Here is a 22,214-nt window from a genome sequence, read left to right as displayed (position 1 = left end):
GGGGTTCTCGCACAATTCAGCCGGGTGCTACGCGGTGGCTGAATCGCGCTCAACGTTTCATCCAAGAGTCAGCACCTCTAACAGCTCCCTCAGTGCTGCACTGTGGTGTCAGTCTTGGTTACCATGTGCTCAAGGCTGTGGAGCGGGGCTCGAAGTTGTCATAATATACATCCATGTATATAACGGAGTACAGACAGGCAGTGATTGACACACAGGATGACCAGTGAGCACACAGAACACCAGACAGGACACGGCCACTATAAAGCCAGAGGGCACCAGTTTTCCCGCTCTCTCTGAGACAGTCAGAGCTCATGAGCAACAACTAGAACATACACCGTGTGGTAGTAAGATAGTCTGGTCAGGCTAGCCTCAGGTCTCCAGTCAAGTCAGCATAGTGTCAACCCACAGTTGAACATGTAAAATATTTAGATGTTAAATAAAATTGTGTTGCATCTCATCAAGTGTTGGAAGTCTGTCTCTTGCTACACTGCATCAAGCGCAGTCCACATAGACCCAGCCTGCCCAACACATCAGAAGTGACAATCTTCTGAGGCACGGAAATGGAGACCAGGGTTAACGTGATTGTACTGTGTGCAGGAAACCCCCACAAACAGCAGAATGGTAATGACTAGATCATGTTTCCATTCTATTGGTTGAAGGTGGAATGGGAATCAAAAGAGTCCCGTGGGATCTTTTACGTTCATCTGGGGAAGCTGAGCCTTCAGTTTAACGGTTCATGTGAAAAATGGCTCCTTTGACCAAGCAGCACTCCCTCACTACTGCACAGGAGCGCCGGCGTTAATTTTTGTCCTAAATCCCCATGTATGGAGCCAGGCCCACCAGTGACCATCTTTGGGATATCGGAACAGCCAGAGCTCTTTCCGAGGAGAGGGGCAGATGCCCCAGACTTTGCCGGAGACTCCTGTTCGGCTGGAGATCAGCAGCGCCACCCAAGGCCGCGGACTGGCTGTCCGACCAGTGGAATTCCTCAAATTGGAAAAGATAAAATTCTCCGTCAGAGAATCGGAGGAACGCTTCCGCTGTACAGGGAAGCAATCTACTAAACTATTCGAGAACCTGTTTGTGATTAATCTTTAATCTTAATCTTTATTATTGTCACAAGGAGACTTACATTAACACCGCAATGAAGTTACTGTGAAAAGCCCCGAGTCGCCACATTCCGGCTCCTGTTCGGGTACACGGAGGGAAAATTCAGAATGTCCAATTCACCTGACAAGCACGTCTTTCGGGACTTGTGGGAGGAAACCGGAGCACCCGGAGGAAACCCACGCAGACACGGGGAGAATGTGCAGACTCCGCACAGACAGTGACCCAAGCCGGGAATTGAACCCGGGACTCTGGCGCTGTGTAGCAACTGTGGTAACCACTGTGCTAGGTTGGCAGGTGATCATGCTAGCGACCTGCCGTGGAAAACTAGGAAGGCATTGCAGAATTAAATCCCCAAACAGTACACACCCGGGAGTTCAATGTGACCAGTTGCCTTGGTCACAAATAATTTCTCACAGTGGCAGCTAAAACTACACTGCTATGAAGTTGCCAGCTGGGGGTTGTTAAGGTCTGATGCCCTATCCCCCTTCCTCTCTCTCTGTTGTTCAGCCTCTTCTGAGAATCTCCAACGCCGTGCATCACGACTTGCCCGGCTGGGAGGGAAATCCCGAATCCGGCCATCATGTGGCGCTGTGACGCCACTGCACACCTCCACACTTCTCCACTCCGCCGTTTTGTGAAGTTGAACTGTATACCGCCTGCCACTTGTTGAAAGAGGTTTAATTCACTCTCTTTCCGCAACGGCATGTGTTATTCTGCGGGATGCGCAACGTACACAGCTGTGCTGGAAAAGCCTCTGTTGCAGGCGTTAAATTCTAATGCTCGCTGAACGCCCAGGTCACTTGCAGAGAACCACAAAGAAGGTGCGACAGAGAAACTGGCCCAACTGGTCTGCACAGGGTCCAGTTGCTCTCAAGCAGCTCAGGAATGTGCTTTTCAGATGCAGGTTTCAACCCACAAGAAACCCAACATTTTAAGATTATTTTGCCTCTCTTAACAATTGTGACATCTGGAATGTAATGATTGGTATCCACATGGAATGCATCTGCTTGTGCTCTTTTATAGATTAAAGTATAGATATGAAATAAAATGAATCAGTACACCGTAGCCATTGAGTTTAATGGAAATATACTGGGATTTTAATTTTCACACATTCTTTGAATCTGGCCACCAGTCTTTTTGAAGCGACGCTTTCAAAATTTGGGCGTAGGTTTGTAAAAATGGATTTGTTCACAGGACATGAGCATCATTGCCATGTTCAGTATTTACTGTCCATCTCTTGAGAATGTAGGAGCAAGACCCCTTCTTGCAGTGAGTGCGGTGCTGCTAGATCTTATTTTCTACTTCACTAAAATAAAAGCCAACCGGTGCAGGTGGTCGAGATCTTCATTTTTTCTTTCATTTTCTTTCATTTTGTCTGAAATTAAAACGGGAAGTGCTGGGAAAGCTCAAAGCATCTGAGAAGAGGGAAACAGAGTTTAGGGGCGGAGTTCTCTCATAATGGCAAGAGATGGAAAGGGGGGGGGGGGGGGGGGGAGAATTCGATGGGATCTTCCGCTACTGGCTGCCGTGGCAATTCCCGACAGACCGTGGATGTGAAACTGATTTGCATCCTGCTAATAGAATGCAGATGAAGGCGTGCCTGAAACCCCCCCACCACCACCATGCGCACACACACACACCTGGTCGTCCAGGTCGCCCGCCGGTCCGGAACACGTCTGCACATGTTGGCACTCGCCTGAAGAAGGCCTGAGGCTGCCTCTGGAGTTGAGGGTGGTGGCTTCCAGCGACTGTGGACCCTGGAACATGTAGCAGTGGGTGGTGGGGGGGAAGCATCTATCTGGTCGATCATCCAGCTTTAGTGTCTTCAGGGAGGTTGACCGTACAGCTTCAGAGTGTTGCTGGAGGTCCATCTTCTTTGGCTTTGTTATGTCTGAACGCCTTTTAGAAATGGCGGCCGGATATGATGGCGGGGCTCGGGCCATTCAGCTGTGCGGGGCATCGTAAAATCCCCCGACTGCATAATCAATCATGTCGTCAGCTTCCACAGCGGGAGACGCTCCCCGCCACGGTTCTCAGTGCTGGATGGGAGAATTCCATCCAGTGCTTCGAGTCCCTGTGACTGTCCTTTAGAATTGGTCCAAAGAAGAGTCACATTGAACTCGCAATGTTAACTCCGTTGCTCTCTCCACCAATGTTGCCAGGCCCGCTGAGTTGTCCAGCACCTCCCATTTTAATTTTTTCTTCTTCACTGCCTGATTCAGAGTTGGCTGGATTCCCTTCGAATTACGAGATTTGACTTAAATGGAGCAAGAAAATAGTTTATTAAAGCGGCAGAAAATTACCGAATCACACCAAGGACTCAACTCCACCCTCGGCATCAAACCGGGGCTCCACAAAGCTGCTTTAATATTCCTCTGAGTGCGTGGACAATGCGTGGCAACACTAAGGTTCTCACAGGGGAGGGAAGACGTTTTTTTTCTTCAACCGAGTATTTACAATGGTCGTCCAATCCTGGTAGGTTTACTGTGGTGCTGCCGTAGCTCCGCCGGATCTTGGCACTGTCAGATGGTTAGCACCAAACAATACAGAAGCAGCCAAGCCGAATGCAGCATTCAGGAACCAGAAACAAACACGCCCTGCATTTCATCTTCAGCGACTTATCAGGCAGTATGCTCTCTTTATTAAACACATTATGTGCGAGTCAACCAAACATTTCTGTACCCGGTTGCGGGCACGTTTAGCGGACGCCCCATCGGCGCGTAGCCATTTCTTTTTTGGCCTTGGCGAGGAATGCCCGTCGAGACCGCAAGTGAGCAGGAAGACTACTCCCGTAACGGGTCGACCCCCCTCTCAGCCATCCCACCGTGGCCTCCAGACCCTCCCGCGCGTAACCAACCTATCTCTTCTGGAGTCCTCAAGCCCCCCCTCCTCTCACCCCACCTCTTATGAGCTTCTCCCCTGGCACAGGCAACCTGGCACCCCGTGTGCTCTGGGTCTTCCAGTGCCCTACCAACCTGGCAGTGCCAATGTGCCCAGGTCCCAGTGGGAGTGCCAGGGGTGCCACTATGCCCAATGCCCAGCCACCCGGGGCTCTCCAGTGGCTTGGGAGACCCCCACAGGTGCCATTATAACTGATCCATGTTTGTGTGGACAAGCACAAAACGGTGTCCTGGTAAAGTCTCTCCGGCGCAACCGGTGAATCCCAGGTGCCGGGTGAATACGGCGACGCCTCTTCAAATTAGCCTAATGGATCATTGAAATATGCATATCTGCATCTCGCCCAGCGAGAGTGAGATCCAGATCGCGCCGTCTCGCCAGACTTCGTTAAATCTCACGAGACGATTCGAGCGTCGCGAATCTCACGGGAGGTCCATAGAATCATAGGATTTACAGTGCAGAAGGAGGCCTTTCGGCCTATCGAGCCTATACCGGTCCCTGAAAGAGCACCCTACCTAAGCACACACCTCCATACTATCCCCGTAACCCAGCAACCTCATCTAACTTTTGGACACTTAAGGGGCAATTTAGTGTGATCGATCCACCTAACCTGCACATCTTTGGAATGTGGGAGGAAACCCGGAGGAAACCCACGCAGACACAGGAGAATGTGCAGACTCCGCACGGACAGTGACCCAAGCTAGGAATCAAACCTGGGGCCATGGCGCTGTGAAACAACAGTGCTAAGTACTGTGCTACCGTGCCTCTCCCCTATCTCCTCCTTCAACTGTACCTTATCCTGCAACCCCAGGGTGGTAGCCCAGGAAACGACGGCACCTCCCTCCTCACGAAATCACGAACCTGCAGTTGCCTAAAACTGTTCCCCCTGGGCAACTCATACTCTTCCTCCATATCCTCCAACTTCACAAATCTTCCCCCTATAAACAGATCGCCGAATCGCACCCTTGAATCTTGCTCACATTCGCAAGGTCCCTTGCGAAATTCAACAGCCTTGTCCCACACCAAGTCGGACCTGACCAGGCCATTGAATCGCGCCGACCATCGCATCCGCTACAGGAACAGAGGGAGAGAGGGCAGGGAGAGAAAGAGAGAGAGAAAGACAGCGGCCAGTGGAGTAGCTGATTGCTCAAACATTACGGTTGGCTAGTTAGAATCCACCGGGACAAACCTTCTGATTGACAGCTCACAAGATGACTTGCTGCTCTCTCTGCAGGGGCGGCTAGCTAGCAGACATTCAGTACTGTTAATCGCTTTCTAATTTAGCAGCAGAGAGCTGCAGGAGGCGGTCTGGTGTCTGCAGAACAGGCCTTATTAAAGCCTGTTTGCTGAGATTGACGCAGTAATTGAATCTTAAGTTATAAATATTTCAGACCATTTTTCTGCCATTTGTTTCGCACAAATTACAGTCCATAAGACCATAAGATATAGGAGCAGAATTAGGCCACTCGGCCCATTGAGTCTGCTTCCCTCTTGCATGCATCCCCTTTATTAAAACCTAAACCCTATAGCACAGTCTCCAAACCTGTTCTCCGAGAATGTGAAAGCAGTGCAATCCCTGAGCAATGGTGCCACACCGCTGAAAACCCAGGCTGGGCCTCAGCCCCAGTATTCCACACCTTTTTGAGTTGCCTTGTTTTCTCTTTCACTCCTTATAATCCTGCTGGTGCTAAACAGTACAGTAAAGGTGGGCACTTCCAGCCTTGGGTCACTGTCTGTGCGGAGTCTGCACGTTCTCCCCGTCTCTGTGTGCGTTACCTCCGGGTGATCCGGTTTCCTCTCACAGTCCAAAGATGCGCAGGTAATGTGGGGAGCGGGCCTGGGTAGGGTGCTCTTTCAGAGAGTTGGCGCAGGCTCGATGGGCCGAATGGATTCCTTCTGCACTGTAGGGATTCCATGGACTCATGGTTAAGTCGACTCTTTTGGCACATAATATCACGCTGAAGTAAAATACTGCAGACGCCGGAAATCCCAAATAAAAAACAGAAGGTGCCGCCGATATTCAGCAAGTCAGGCAGACCTGTGGAGAGGGAAAAACAGTTAACGTTTCAGGCTAATAGCTTGTCGTCAGAATTTCTGAATGAAGCATTGGGCGGAATTTTCAACTCGGGTGAGAAAAGCGGTGTGTAACCCTCCAGCTTTTCCCACCATATATTTTGACAGATAATGTTGACTGAGGCATTGCCAGGGTACTGCATGTCGGAGAATCTTGTGCAGAACTTTCATGGCCTGATTTTGGGGTTTCCTGATTTCCCGGTGGTTGACTTTAATGGACAGGAGAGCAGGATTCTCCGGGACCCCCTAGCCATTCCCTGGCAGCGGGATCCTGTACTCACGCCCCTTCACAATGGGAATTCTCATTAAAGCCAACTGTGGTAGTATGACTAGGGGTATTACGGTACTTGGGAGTGTGAGCTGCCATTGGTGCAGAGGGCTCGCTGCCCATTGGCCCAGGTACCGTGTTCTCCGTATTCCTATTGGTTAAGAGGAAAGTAGCTCCGCCTACGAGGCGGGGTATAAGAACCCGTGTGCCCCAGCAGCGAGGCCATTTCTGTACGCCTGCTGCCGGGCTCACTTCTTGCTGATTAAAGCCTTTGGTTTCGGACTTCACCTACGTTTCGTGTCCATTGATTGTGCATCACCACCCCACCCCGCTGGGGGGGTTGTTCTGCCGGCGGGGAACGGGAATGGCGACGGCCAGAGAATTCCGGCCCTTTTCATTGAGCTCAGTCCCCGATTCTCCAACTTGTGCCTGTATTGACCGAGGCCGCACATTGAGAACAGAAACTGGAAACTGGCAAATCCAGATCTCGTGAATAGCTGGAGCTGCAGACTTTTGTCGTTTAGGCTTCATTGTGTGACTGGCTTGTAATCTGTGCTCATTTGTTGTGTTACCTGTAACTCATCCCTTGACACTGAAACATATAGAGTTTCATCTTTACCTGTTGCAGCATGTATCGTCATCCAAAATCAGCTATCTTTTTAGGCCTTTGGCCTTCCCTTTAACTGGTGGACGAGCAGATTGTACGGCAGTTTTACCTGCAGCTACACCGGCTCAAGATAGTGAGGGAGCTAGCTCTTCGGCACATGAGTAATGCAGCTAAAATTAAACTTTTAGTCGCCGTCGGTGACGTGCAGCATGTTTGCTGCAACCTGTTAGCCGGGCCAGATGCCCGTTCACACTCTTAAACCTTGAATCTCGCGTCACGTAGCGTTTCAGAACACAAGTACAAGGTGAAATGTTCAATCGCAGTTAAAAGGGGTAGCCTTAATTAAGCTACCACGAGCACAAAACATTCCTTTTAAAAATAAAATAAAAAGTTCTATTTGTGGAGTGGAGGTCTTGGCGCACAATGGTCCCCCCCCACCACCTCTGGACCAGGTGCTCTGAGCTCAGGCACCACTTCAGGACTTGGTAGCCACGGAAGGTGCGTTCGTAATGTGACCAAAACGAGCTGATGATGTTTCTGAGGAGTGTCTTAAAGGAGAGAGGAGAGGTTTAAGGGTAAAATTCCAGAGCTTAGGGCCGTGGCAGCTGAATCGTAGAATATACAGTGCAGAAGGAGGCCATTCGGCCCATTGAATCTGCACCGGCCCTTGGAAAGAGCATCCTACCTAGCCCTACGTCTCCACCCTATCCCCGTAACCCAGTAACGCCACCTAACCTTTTTGGACACTAAGGGCAATTTAGCATGGCCAATCCACCTAACCTGCACATCTTTGGACTGTGGGAGGAAACCGGAGCACCCGGAGGAAACCCACGTAGACACGGGGGAAAACGTGCAGACTCCGCACAGAAAATGACACAAGCCGGAAATCAAACATGGGACCCTGGAGTTGTGAAGCAACTGTGCTAACCACTGTGCTACCGTGCTGCCCTGAAGGCACCAAGCAATGAAAGTTGGGGATGTGCAAGATGCCTGAATTGGTGGAGCCAGAGGGACCTCTGAGGGTTGGAGAGATAGGGAGGCCAGGGAGGGAGAGCTGTAAGAGACTTGAAAAACAGGTTGTGTTTAATGGATCAAAGAATGTTAACAGGAAATAACAGAGTAGAAATGATGGAAGAGCTGGAGTGAGTATATAATGAAAAATAATTTCCACTGGTTGATAACTTGGTGCTGAAAGAATAGGGGGGGGGGGGGGGGGGGGGGGGATGCTTTATTTTAAACATCAAAGGTTATTTGAATCTGGAACCCATTACCATAAGAGATATTGAAGATGAGTTAGACACAATATGGAATTTGGAGGAGTACTTACAAGTGGCATGAGTAATAAGCTTACAGAGCTTCAGAGTCAGCCGTACGACAGCACAGGCCTAAAGGGCTGGAGAAGCTTCCAGAGCTGAAATTTCCTTGACGGAGGGGTGTCATACAGCGATGCACAAGAGACAGTGGTGTAGTGGTTCTGTCACTGGTCTAGTAATCCAAAGGCCCAGGCACATGCTGCGGAGACATGGGGCGGGATTCTCCGCTTCTGAAACGAAGTGTTGACGCCAACGGAGAATCCGTGGACTTTTACGACAGAAAAACTGACGCTAAACCTGGACCGATTCCGTTACCGCTGAGGGACAGCACCGGCGACACGTGGAACACAATCGATTCCAATGAAAAACGGTGCGGGATTCGCCGGGTCCGTGATTGACACTCGGGAGGCTGACAAGCTGCAGCCGCACAAACACATTACACTCCCCGCACACACTCATCCCAGCCAACAAGGTGGCACGGGTTGTGCTGGAGTGCGCCCATGCAGCTGATGGGTCGGCTGGGGGCAGAGGGCACCCAGTGGGGATGCCCTGGGGGGGGGGACCTATTCGACAGGTTTAATGTGGGCTGTTAGCTGTGTGCGCAGCCGCATGGCTGCCTTGCCGGCTGCAGCAATGGCGTTCCGTGCCCGTCCACCCTGACCCCACAGCCCACCTCCTGGCCACTCCCCCTATTCCCCACGGCCCTGGCAGAACCCCCCCCCCCCACCATCAGCACAACTGTCAGCAAACTATGACGATGTTGGACACTTACGTACCCCCTCTCTCTCCCTCAGGAGCCGCCACGCCAGTTTCACGATCTTGAAAAGCACAAGTGAACCGCGCCTTCGGGAACTTGCCCATTGGAGGCGGAGAATCACGGAGGCCCCGGAGAATACCGGGCCGGGCCACCTAATGATATTCATACGGTGCCTACTGTGCGTGAGGAGTGAAACGCATTGACGCCGCTGTCGAGGTGACGGAGAATCACGATTTGCCGTCAAATTGCCGCCTGCTGCTTTTGGACGTCGGAAGCTATTCTTCGCCCAATCGCATCTCCCGATTTTGGCGTCGGCTAATGGGGAATCCCGCCCAAGGTTTCAAATCCCTCCACGACTGCTGATGAAATTTAAATACCAATGATTAAAAAAAATCCGAAATCTAAAGCTAGTCTCAGTACTGTGACAATTACCTATTGTCCTACTGTTGTTGCCAAAACCCCATCTGGTTCACTAATGCCCTTTGGGGAAGGAAATCTGCCATTCTTATCCGGTCTGGCCTGCATGTGGCTCCAAATCCACAGCAATGCGGTTGACTCTTAATTGCCGTCTGAAATGGCCGAGCGAGATACTCAGGTCAAGGGCATCAAGAAATGGGCAACAAATGTCGGGCCTTGCCAGCAACGTCCACATCCATGAAAGAATAAAAGAAGATACTGAGTGAAATAAGGAAAGCTTTTATCACAACTGTAGGGAAAGGGGACGTGGGGAAGTTTCTTCGCGGCTGCCAAGATTCACCCCGCTATTCATTGGCACTTTGCTGATTTTTTGGGCCTCAGGAAGATTCTCCCCACCTAGGCCACACTTTAGTTGATTTCTGCCGCCATTTTGAGCGGCAACCCTGATCACTGCCCCCCCCCCCGCCTTTCAGCCCCCCCACCCTCTGCTTTCTGGATCCCCAAACTTCTCGAGGCCCCTGGAACACCCCTCCCCCTCCCTGCTAATGGGAAAGCTCCCACCAGCCTGATCCCTGGCAATGCCAACCTGGCACCTTGGTACTGCCAGCCTGGCATCCGGGCAGTGCCTCTGGCACCCTTGAAGTGTCACCCTGGCAGTGCCAGGGGAGTGCCGGAGTACCCAACCACCTGGGGGTCTGTCATGGCCTGCGAGATTCCCCGAGGTGCCATCATGCCTGGTTCATGTCTGCCGCGGCCTCGCAGGCGTGGCCGTTGACGCCTGGGCGCCGGTTGAACGCGGAGTCTGGGTATTTAAATGCACCTGGCAGTGCAAGTGAGCGCGGGGCCCTCAAGGGATTCACCACAAGGTGGCTGAATCGCATCCGTCGTGTTAAATTGACAAAAGGCAAGTTTGCAACTGAGGCCAGAAAGCGCGGATTCCTGGAGTAACTGGAGGCTAGAATCTTGGAAGTACGAGTAAAGGTGCTCTCACTACAGATATTTATATACACACCCATTTATAAACACCCATTTCTTAATGACAGTGTTCACCAGGGCGTTACAAGTACATTTATCCGCATTGAATGTGTCGAACAATACTTTTATTGCAAGGGCATTAGCCAAATATCTTGCATACTTGACAATGAAAAGTTGGCCAATTTCCTGATAGTGAAGTTGTTGATTTTTTTTTTTATTGTGCTGGATGTTTCTACAATGAAAATGAAAATCGCTTATTGTCACGAGTAGGCTTCAAATGAAGTTACTGTGAAAAGCCCCTAGTCGCCACATTCTGGCGCCTGTTCGGGGAGGCTGTTAAGGGAATCGAACCGTGCTGCTGGCCTGCTTGGTCTGCTTTCAAAGCTAGCGATTTAGCCCTATGCTAAACAGCTAAACAAAGTTAAGTAGCTTAAGGCATTCTATAATAATCTTTATTGTCACAAGTAGGCTTACATTAACACTGCAATGAAGTTACTGTGAAAAGCCCCTCGTCGCCACACTCCGGCGCCTGTTTGGGTACACGGAGGGAGAATTCAGAATGTCCAATTCACTTAACAAGCATGTCTTTTGCGTGTCGCGTCTTTTCGTCCGACGTCACTTCGTCCAACGACACTTCGTCCACGTCTTTTGGTCCAACGTCTTTTTGTCCGCCCGTCTTTTGGTCCAACGTCACTTCGTCCAATTACCCAATTACAAATTAACTCCGTATAAAACCATTTAATTGATAAAATGCAAGTACAATACAGCAAGTGAATTTAATTGCTAAAATTCAAGTAATTGATAAAATGCAAGTAAAATGCAAGTTGAAAAATGCAGTTAAAAAGTTAAAAAATCTAAAAATGCAGTTAAAAAATCTAAAAGTTTACTAATTACTTAAAATTCCCGAAATTACTTAAAATTGATGTAAATTGTAAATTCCCGAAATTCCCTAAAAGTTAGATTTCCAGAACTGTACCCGAGAGAGAATAATGGGGAGAGGACAAGATGATTTGATATTCTACAATTCCGACAGACAGGGAGTCTAATTGGATTTAGACAATGAGTGCAGTTCTGAAAGAAGCAGGTTTAAACTCGATTTTCGTCGAGTGATTAAAACCTCTGGTTGGTAGTGGGTTCTGACATTACAGGTCTGAAATGATCAAATATTCCATCAGGTACAATGGCTCTCATCACGCTGGAGCATACATGGGTGAATATCCTGCAGCTTATCTTAATAATGTCTGGAGATCAAGCAGCACAAATGCAGAACTCAACCTCAAGAGGCGAAATAGGTGGAGAGGATCCTTGAGCAGTAACATTGAAAAACTAAATTAAACTATTTGTAATTGGATAATTGGACGAAGTGACGTTGGACCAAAAGACGGGCGGACAAAAAGACGTTGGACCAAAAGACGTGGACGAAGTGTCGTTGGACGAAATGACGTCGGACGAAAAGACATAGCACCGTCTTTTGGGACTTGTGGGAGGAAACCGGAGCACCCGGAGGAAACCCACGCAGACACGGGGAGACGTGCAGACTCTGCACAGGCAGTGACCCAAGCCGGGAATCGAACCTGGGACCCTGGCGCTGGGAAGCCACAGTGCTAACCACTGTGCTGCCCTATGTTGAGGGTGGGTGACAGTCTTCCTTTGTCTTAATAGGATTACAGTTTATTTTCTTTTTAAATCCAGCCAGAAAATGAAGAATGAGAAGATGTATTTTTTTAATAAAAAAAAGCAAGCACATCCTCCAAACAGTAAGAACAAATCCTCTTGGTGATGGACGTTTATTGTCGAGTTCTCTGACAATGCCGAACTCGGGAGCGTTAAAAACTTGTCACCAATCGAAAATGTGACAGATGACTTTGATCATTTGTAAATGTTTTAACAGCAAATTCAAACTTGGCTACAGATAAACAAATTCTTAACATCTGCTGGTAAGTACATTGTCTGCTCTTTGTAGACACCCATCAGGCAAAAGTGGAGAAGCAGTTGGGAACAGACCTTGGTTTTGCACAGTAATGTAAAATGGGTGATAGCGAGTTGGCAAGCTGTGGTACAGTTCTTCTGAATGTTATTTTGATCTATTGCAAAAAAGGTCACAGTTTCCCCCATTGAGAGTCATTCCCGGATTTTCACTTTTTAAAAAAAAAAGTATTTTTATTAAGGTTTTGCAGAATTTTTCATAATAAAACAGTAGTAACCATAATAACAAAACAAACTAGAGTGAACATTAACATAGTGCAAAATGAGAATATACAATAACAATTAAATAGACATTACTCCACGCAACCCAGTCTTCCCACACCATCCCAATGAAGCACTCAACCCCCCCTATGGATTGCTGCTGCTGCTGACATTTTAATTTTCCCTGAGAAAGCCGATGAACGGCTGCCACCTCCGAGAGAACCCTGTTTTGTTATGCTCTTGATGTAGCATAAGCTGCTGCCTTGATGTACAAAGGAAGGTTCAGACTTGGAGATAGCTTTCACACATTTATTCAACTATTAACGATTCTCCTACTTGGATTCGACTCTCCTGTTAATCCTGCTGTAGCTACTCAGACTGACGAACCAGTCTGCTACAATCCACGTGGTGGGTGTGATGTGTTTCAAATCAACCCTGTGTACTCACTGAGTGTCTCCACTGGAAAGAGGAAGATCATGTGTGCTGTGTCCTTATATATGGGTTGGTGTAATGCCCTCCTGTGGTAGTGTCACCTCTGTGTGTATCGTGAATGCCCATTGGTCGTGTCATATCTTACTGGCCTATTGGTTGAATGTCTGTGTGTCATGTCTCTGGTGCTCCCTATAGTGTCTAGCTAGGTGTAGTGTGTTCACATTAACCCCTTGTGTATTTGCAGTGATGCATATCACCGCAAACCCTAGCGTAGACCCTCTTAAGGCAACCCAGCCTTGTCGGTAACCCAAGTCTCTACACTCGGGAGCTTCGAGTCCCTCCACATTAACAAAATCCGTCTCCGGGCTACTAGGGAGGCAAAGGCCAAGACGTCGGCCTCTTTCGCCCCCTGAACTCACAGGTCTTCTGACACTCCAAAGATCGCTATCTCTGGATTCGGCACCACCCGTGTGTTAAGCACCTTGGTCATTGCCCTCGCGAACCCTTGCCAGAACACCCTAAGCTCCGGGCATGCCCAAAACATGTGGACATGGTTTGCAGGGCTGCCCTTGCACCTCAATACAACTGTCTTCTACCTCAAAAAACTTGCTCATTCTCGCTGCCGTCATGTGTGCCCGGTGGACCGCCTTAAATTGAATTAGACTGAGCCTGGCACACGATGAGGAGGAATTAACCCTGCCCAGGACCTCTGCCCACAGACCCGCTTCCAACTCCTCACCCAGCTCCTCCTCCCACTTGCCCTTGAGCTCCTCCACCAGGGTTTCCTTCGCTTCCTGTAGTTCCTGGTAGATATCCGACACCCTTCCCTCCCCACCCAGGTGCTGGAGACCACCCTGTCCTGTATCCTCAGTGGCAGCAGCATTGGAAAGGCCACTACCTGTTTTTTCAGGAAGGCTCGTACTTGCAGATATTTAAAGGCGTTTCCTAGCGGCAGATTAAATTTGTCCTCTAGCGCCTTCAAACTGGGAAAGCTTCCGTCTATGAACAGATCTCCCATCCTTCTGATGCCTGCCCTCTGCCAGCTCTGGAACCCACCATCCATCCTACCCGGGACAAACCTGTGATTGGCGCCCACTTCCTAATCACAGCTATATTGGCCGCCCAGTAGTGGTTGCGAAAGTTCGGCAGCGCCAACCCTCCCGACTGCGCTCCAACAGTGATCTCCTTACTCGCGGGCCAGATCTTCACTTAACAGCAAGAGAACACCTTAAACATCAGATTATTTTATTTGTAGCAACAACCAGCTTAATTTTTTTAAAGGCCCACCCCCAGGTTAGCTGTAGCACATTGAGATTCCTACTATCGTTCCTTTTGTATTTCAGATTTGCCGCTTTCTTTGCTTTCACCATCCGAAATATGTCTCTGCACATTTTACAAATCACTTTGTTGAATGACATACAAAGATCTGCAGAGGGACAGGTAGTATTAAGGAAGCAGGGGTCTGCTGAAGGACTTGGACAGGCGAGGAGAGTGGGCAAAGAAGTGGCAGATGGAATACAATATGGAAAAGTGTGAGGTTATTCACTTTGGAAGGAGAAACGGAGGCATAGACTATTTTCTAAATGTGGAAATGCTCAGGAAATCAGAAGCACAAAGGGACTTGGGAGTTCTAGTTCAAGATTCTCTTAAGGTTAACGTGCAGGTTCAGTTGGCAGATAGGAAGGCGAATGCAATGTTAGCATTCATGTTGAGAGGGCTAGAATATAAGAGCAGGGAAGTACTTCTGAGGTTAGAAAAGGCTCTGGTCAGACTCCCATTTGGAGCATTGTGAGCAGTTTTGGGCCCCGTATCTAAGGAAGGATGTGCTGGCCTTGGAAAGGGTCCAGACGAGGTTCACAAGAATGATCCCTGGAATGAAGAGCTTGTCGTATGAGGAACGTTTGAGGACTCTGGGTCTGTACTTGTTGGAGTTTAGAAGGATGAGGGGGGATATTATTGAAACTTACAGGATACTGAGAGGCCTGGATAGAGTGGATGTGGAGAGGATGTTTACACTAGTAGGAAAAACTAGAAGCCGAGGGCACAGCCTCAGACTGAATCCTTTAAAACAGAGATGAGGAGGAATTTCTTCAGCCAGAGGGGGGTGAATCTGTGGAACTCTTTGCCGCAGAAGGCTGTGGAGGCCAAATCACTGAGTGTCTTTAAGACAGAGATAGATAGGTTCTTGATTAGTAAGGGGATCAGGGGTTATGGGGAGAAGGCAGGAGAATGGGGATGAGAAAAATATCAGCCATGATTGAATGGCGGACCAGATTCGACGGGCCGAGTGGCCTAATTCTGCTCCCATGTCTTCTGGTCTTATGGCAGTGTACAGTAGCTCTCAAGTTTGAGTGTAAAAAATCAATTTGTGCCACCAATATAAAAGAGACAGGAAACGCCCACTCGGGTCCTTTACCAGGACAATATCTGACCTTTTTAAAAAAAAAAAGAAAGAAATCAAACCCTTGCTCTTTGCTGATTTGGAATACCTCTGGAGACATCAGCGATACTAGATCAGACCAATTCTAGATCAGACTAATGAAGGAACAAAGATAAAATAAAAGGTCCCATGTGTGGGCTGCGGAGCACCCACGTCAGCGTGCAAATTCTTACTGTTGTGGATATAAATACAGGTGAGACCACACCTGGAGTATTGTGTGCCCCTTGGGTCTCCTTACCTAAGGAAAGTTACACCTGCCAAGATTCTCCCAATCAAATTGCTGGGATTGCACTGTGACGCGAGTATAAATAGGCTGGGCTATTCAAAGAATTTACAGTGCAGAAGGAAGCCATTCGGCCCATCAGGTCTGCACTGGCCTTGGAAAGAGCACCCCACTTAAGCCCACTCCATCCCAGTAACCCCACCTAACCTTTTTGAACATTAAGGGCAATTTAGTGGGGCCAATCCACCCTAACCTGCACATCTTTGGACTGTGGGAGGAAACCGGAGCACCCGGAGGAAACCCACGCAGTCACAGGGAGAACGTGCAGACTCCACACAGACAGTGACCCAAGCTGGGAATCGAACCCGGGACCCTGGAGCTGTGAAGCAACTGTGCTAACCACTGTGCTACCCTGCTGCCCTCTCTGGAGTTCAGAAGAATGAGAGGTGATCGCGTTCAGACACACACAACTCTCAGAAGGCTGGACAGGGTGGATGCAGGAAGGGTGTTCGCCCTGGTTGAGCCGGGGTCTAAAACCAGGGAACACAGACACAGTCTCCTGCACGTTCTCCCCGTGTCAGCATGGGTTTCCTCTGGGTGCTCCGGTTACCTCCCACAAGTCCTGTTTGTGGACACCAGTACTGAACGGCACTCGCCCAGAGCTCTCCCAGGTGAAGGGGATAGATCCCAACGCCTCACTGTGGGCTAGCAGTGCATATTGTCTGCACCATGATACAATCAGACATGTGTTCATTGCATCTTTCGCTTCAGATTTATGTAACTGATTGTTTTTTTTTTCGGTTTAAAGTCCTCGACACAAAACTTAGCTCAACCCGAAGAGATGAGTGTGTCTTTAGGGCATTTCACAGAAAACTCCTGCTCGAATATGTTTTTTGTTAAATAAATTTAGAGCACCCAATTATTTTTTTTTTCCAATTAAGAGGCAATTTAGCGGTGGCCAATCCATCTAACTTGCACATCTTTGGGTTGTGGGGGTGAAACCCACGCAGACACGGGGGGAATGTGCAAACTCCACATGGACAGTGACCCAGGGCCAGGATCCGCTCAAATATGTTGTAGTGTAGTGGCTAGCCGTCTGCCGTGAAGACCTGTTTAAAGAATTTCCCACTCCTTCGTGTTCCTATAATGATAATCAGACCGCTCCGTTTCATAATTTTCCCTCTTTTTTTTTTTTGTTTCCACTTTGTTCATGCGTTGTCTCCCTTAAGGGATTTATTGTCATGTTAACAGCTGCTAAGGAAAAGGTCAGTACGAATTATCAGCAAATAATGAGCCCAGGACCGACCTTCAGGCAGAGCGCACATGGATGAATTAATGAATTGCCATATTAAGTATTTTCAGGCAACCTCAGCTGATGAACCATTAGAGTCTGAAAAGTCAGCGAGGCACGGCAGCTCCGGCATTATTGCCACAGGGAGGTTCTCGGGTGCTTTTCTATTCGGAAAGTATTGATTAATGCTGAGAAACGGTTCGATCGGTACCGATCCTATTGGCTATTCTTCGTAACTGAGGTGGTGAAAGCCATCGTGTTCTTTCAACAGCGGGGCTCAGCATGGTTCAACATGCTCTCTTGGGGATACCAGTTTCTGATTAGAGATGTTCTGAGGTAGGGGCAGCGCGGCGGCGCAGTGGTTAGCGCCGCTGCTTCACGGCGCCCAGGACCCAGGGTCGATCCCGGCCCTGGGTCACTGTCCGTGAGGTGTTTGCACATCCTCCCCGTGCCTGCGTGGGTGTCATCCCCGCGACCTAAACGATGTGCAGGGTAGCTGGATTGGCCACGCTAAATTGCCCCTTAATTGGAACTTTTTTTAAATAAAAAAGAAAATGACGCGATGCTCAGGGAGAGATACTAATGCATTGATCTTGCACTCTGTGAGATTAGTGTGTCGGGGCACATAGCTTGTTGCTGTATCGCTGACTCCTTTCACAGAGCCTCATAATATTCTGGTAAACCTAATCAGCAATTCAACACCACCGTTTCCTGTGGACTGGACACACATGGAAGGTGGGCCTCAGTGACTCCCTGGCCCCAGTAGATTAATATTTTTAGTCTGGTACTTTTCTGTCAATGCAGCTTGCTGGCCTCTGTAGAACCACTGCTGTACCACACAGTAAGAAAAGGTCAGTTTGCGTTGCATTGACGTTTCCTGTCATTCCTTGTGTCGCAGCATCTGAGTGCCCATCATAGGGCAGCACAGTAGCACAAGTGGATATCACTGTGGCTTCACAGTGCTAGGGTCCCAGGTTTGATTCTCCGCTGGGTCACCGTCTGTGTGGGTTTCCTCCGGGTGCTCCGGTTTCCTCCCACAGGCCAAAGATGTGCAGGTTAGGTGGATTGGCCGTGATAAATTGCCCTTAGTGACCAAAAACAGGTTAGGAGGGGTTATTGGGTTACGGGGATAGGGTGGAAGTGAGGGCGGTGCAGACTCGATGGGCCGAATGGCCTCCTTCTGCACTGTATGTTCTATGTTCTGTAGCCACCAGTGGAGTCAGGAAATAAGAATGACCAGATTTATCATAAACGTTCCGATCTGTTGCCATGATACTTTATGAACCAGTTTGGGCAGTTAAATAAAGAGATCTTTTTTTTTTACTGGTTGGCCGGTTGGTACCAAAGGGGCATAAGCTGAAGGTATTCGCCCAAGAAAAGAGAGAGGTTCGAGGGCATTTCTTGCACAGCTTGGCCCAAATCTTCCAGCCTCCATCAGCGATGGGATGTACACTGGGGACCCCCCCCCCCCCAAAAACTCCCCTGACCGGACTACCCCACCTGACTAAACCCCAACAACTGAATACCCCATGAGCACCCAACTACCCACCCACCTACCTAACTCACGCACTTCGGCACCCGCCCTAGGCACTCACCTATCCACCTCACCCATTCACCCACAGAAGTAAAAAGGTATGTGCTCCCTCTCTCACCCTCTCTCTCTCTCTCTCTTTCTCCCTCTCCCCCCCTCTCTCTGTCTTTTTCCCTCTCTCTGTCTCTCTCTCTCTCTCTCTCTCTCTGTCCCTCTCTCTGTCACTCTATCTCGCTGTCTCCCTCTCTCTCACTCTCTCTGTCTCTCTCTCTCTCTCTCTCTCTCTTTCTCTCTGTGCCCCTGTCTCTGCCACTCTCTCTGTGTCTCTCTCTCCCTCTCTCTCTCTCTCTCTCTCTCTCTCCCTCTCTCTCTCCCTCTCCCCCTCCCCCTCTCTCTGTCTCTCTCTCTCTCTTTCTCTCTGTGTCCCTCTCTTCCTGTAAAATTTTATCAAATAGAACCCCCCCCCCCGAACTTGTAGAAAATGAATAAAAATGAAATGTATAAAATAAATGAAAAAAATAAAAATTAAATGAATAAAATAAATGAATAAAACCCTCCCGAACTTGTAAAATAGAAAGCTACGGCCGTTTAAAAAGAAAAAGCGGCCGCACTGCGCATGCGTACATGATCATTGGCGCGCACGCACATAGTTTTGTGCATGTGCACGACGATCTGGCACGCACGCGCAGTGCGCCCATGTTTTTTTTTACATGTTCACGGCCATTTTGAAGGCCGCTTGCAGCCGGCGTTCTTGTCAGCCGTCTGCTGCACGCAGATTTGCACGATCGGGAGGGCTGCGACGGAAGGCTCCGCGACCCTCCCGACATCTGCCTGCGACCCCGAGTTTGACAATGCCTGGTTTAAAGTACCCAGTTCTTTTTTTATTCCCATTGAAGGGGAAATTTAGCGTGGCCAATCCACCTACCCCGCACATCTTTGGGTTGTGGGGGTGAGACCCACGCAGACACGGGGAGAACGTGCAAACTCCAGACGGATTGTGACCCAGGGCCGGAATCGAACCCGGGTTCTTGGCGCCGTGAGGCAGCAGTGCTGTCCACTGCGCCAGCGTCCGCCCGGGTTAATGTCCACATTAACTCTTACCAACTTTTACAGATGCACCATAGAAAGCATCCTATCGGGCTGCATCACAGCCTGGGTATGGCAACTGCTCGGCCCAGGACCGCAAGAAACTTCAGAGAGTCGTGAACACCGCCCAGTCCATCACACGAACCCGCCTCCCGTCCATTGACTCCATCCACACCTCCCACTGCCTGGGCAAAGACCCCTCCCACCGGCTTACTCACTCTTCCAACTTCTTCCATCGGGCAGAAGATACAAACGTCTGAGAAGACGCACGAACAGACTCAAAAACAGCTTCTTCCCCGTTGTTACCAGACTCCTAAACGACCCTCTTATTGACTGACCTTATTAACACTACACCCTGTATGCTTCACTCGATACTGGTGCTTATGTAGTTACATTGTGTACCTTGTGTTGCCCTATTATGTATTTTCTTTTATTTATTTTCTTCCCGTTTACTTAATGAGCTGCTTGCAGAAAAATACTTTTCACTGTACCTTGGTACACGTGACAATAAACAAACCCAAATCCAATCCAACCCATCCATTACTGAGGCTAGTTTTATGTTCCAGATTGAATTTTAATCCACCAACTGCCGTGGTGGGATTTGAACCCACATCCTCAGAAACATTAGCCTGGGGCCTCTGGATTACTAGCCCAGTGACAGTACCACTTTGCCACCACCTCCCCTAAGGAGTAAAAGAGAAAACGCAGAGCTGGGTCTGATGCACCCTCTCCCTTGTTATGATGTAAATTCCATCATTTTTGTGATACTGCGATAGCCAAATTCTGTCATCCAGCTGCTCTTGAACATTATTTATCGGTTGTCTTTTTTATGCTCCTCTCTATTGTATCTTTACTGTATCTGGCTCCCTCTGTACTGTATAGTTTCCCTCTTAGCCATATCTCTATATGGGGCCTCACGGTAGCATGGTGGTTAGCATCAATGCTTCACAGCTCCAGGGTCCCAGGTTCGATTCCCGGCTGGGTCACTGTCTGTGTGGAGTCTGCACGTCCTCCCCGTGTGTGCGTGGGTTTCCTCCGGGTGCTCCGGTTTCCTCCCACAGTCCAAAGATGTGCGGGTTAGGTGGATTGGCCATGCTAAATTGTCCGTAGTGTAAAGGTTAATGGGGGGATTGTTGGGTATGGGGTATGTGGGTTTAAGTGGGGTGATCATTGCTCGGCACAACATCGAGGGCCGAAGGGCCTGTTCTGTGCTGTACTGTTCTATGTTCTACTTTCTCAGCTTGATCATGACTGCGTTATTCTCAATTCAATCATTGTCCACTTAAAACTAGGGGCGGCACGGTAGCACAGTGGTTAGCATTATTTCTTCACAGCTCCAGTGTCCTTGGTTCGATTCCCAGCTTGGGTCACTGTCTGTGCGGAGTCTGCACGTTCTCCCCGTGTCTGCGTGGGGTTCCTCCGGGTGCTCCAGTTTCCTCCCACAAATCCCGAAAGACGAGCTTGTTGGGTGAATTGGACATTCTGAATTCTCCCCCTGTGTACCCAAACAGGCGCCCGAATGTGGCGACTAGGGGCCTTTCCGCAGTAACTTCATTGCAGTGTTAATGTAAGCCTACTTGTGACAATGAAGATTATTATTAATGTAGCTTGGTGTTGAATTTTGCTTTATAACACTCTTGTGAAAAGTCTGGTGATGTTTTATTTGGGCAAAGGAGTCATATAAATAAAATTCCTTTTGCTGCCATTGGCGTTAAAGAACATCACGAGTTATTAAGACAGTTAAAGCCATGAACGTTCAGGAGAGTTCAAATAAACAGTTAGCAAAGTTTTAATTGCAGGGACATTTTTGGAAAAATCATGGCTTCAGTTCGAAAAATAAGCAGTAAATGAACAATGAAGCTCAAGTATCTGGTAGAGTCCTCCGAGCACAAGATGGCGGTATTACAGATTCCATTCTCCCCCCCCCCCCCTTCCCCTTGTGGCAGCTTCAGGATCCACCTTTCTCTATTTGCCTGCTTGTCAGATTGCCTTGATTCTTGCGTCTTGCTCAGGCTGAGCTCCTCACTATCACGGGCTGGTTACACGTTTTATTCTCCGGCCAGACCACGGGTAAAATGCCCAGTTTTGAGGCTCAGTTACCGCGATTGAATTTAAAATCGTAAAGCCCTCCCCCCATCCTTTCTGGCTCCGGGAACATTCGGTAAGCATACAATGTGGTGCAGAGGTTTTGGTTTCTTGTGACACGGCGGAGATCCGTTTTGGACGCCGCCGCAGATGCAGCTTGTTTCCGGTGCTTTCCACGAAAGCAGGCTCCCCACAAAAACCCCCCCACCAAGTGCACGGCCTCCCGACAGGTGCGTGGGCCAGGAGGTGCGATGAACTAATTCGCCACAGACCAGGAATTAAACCTTGGGCCATGTGGGTCTTGCGCCGCTCAGTTAAACACACAACGTGGTGCGCTTACCCGGTAATGACCGCTGTACGTCTGCAGCCGAATGCCTGACGCTGCTTCCCACAAAAAGAGATGCCAACGGTGCGGAGCGGGAGGAAGTGAACAGTCGTTCAAAGAGAGAGAGAGAGAGAGATATCCTTTTTGGAGGCGTTTGCAGAGAGGGAGAGGGCAAAGTAATGTTGAGAGAGTTTCA

General features: G+C 49.1%; 1 protein-coding gene and 1 long non-coding RNA gene across 6 annotated transcripts in view; one reads left to right on the top strand and one right to left on the bottom strand.

Annotated features, from left to right (window-relative positions):
- LOC119959007 (spectrin beta chain, non-erythrocytic 1-like) overlaps nt 1-22,214 on the top strand; it is a 295,476-nt gene that overhangs the window by 108,913 nt on the left and 164,349 nt on the right. The window contains exon 3 of one of the 5 annotated variants that reach the window (XM_038787555.1): nt 2,009-2,038. The exons of the other annotated variants lie outside the window; for them this stretch is intronic. Within the exon in view, the coding sequence (XP_038643483.1) occupies nt 2,009-2,038 (30 nt within the window). The remainder of the gene's footprint in view (nt 1-2,008; nt 2,039-22,214) is intronic. 5 annotated transcript variants of the gene reach the window in all.
- On the bottom strand, nt 12,126-22,146 carry LOC119959008. The gene is made up of 2 exons (XR_005459121.1): nt 22,034-22,146; nt 12,126-12,556 (listed from the first exon to the last, which is right to left on the bottom strand). It is a non-coding gene; the product is annotated as an uncharacterized LOC119959008 (long non-coding RNA).

This window comes from Scyliorhinus canicula, chromosome 31 (genome assembly GCF_902713615.1).
Source record: "Scyliorhinus canicula chromosome 31, sScyCan1.1, whole genome shotgun sequence".
Lineage (NCBI taxonomy): Eukaryota > Metazoa > Chordata > Chondrichthyes > Carcharhiniformes > Scyliorhinidae > Scyliorhinus > Scyliorhinus canicula.
This window is presented reverse-complemented; position numbering and strand designations above follow the sequence as displayed.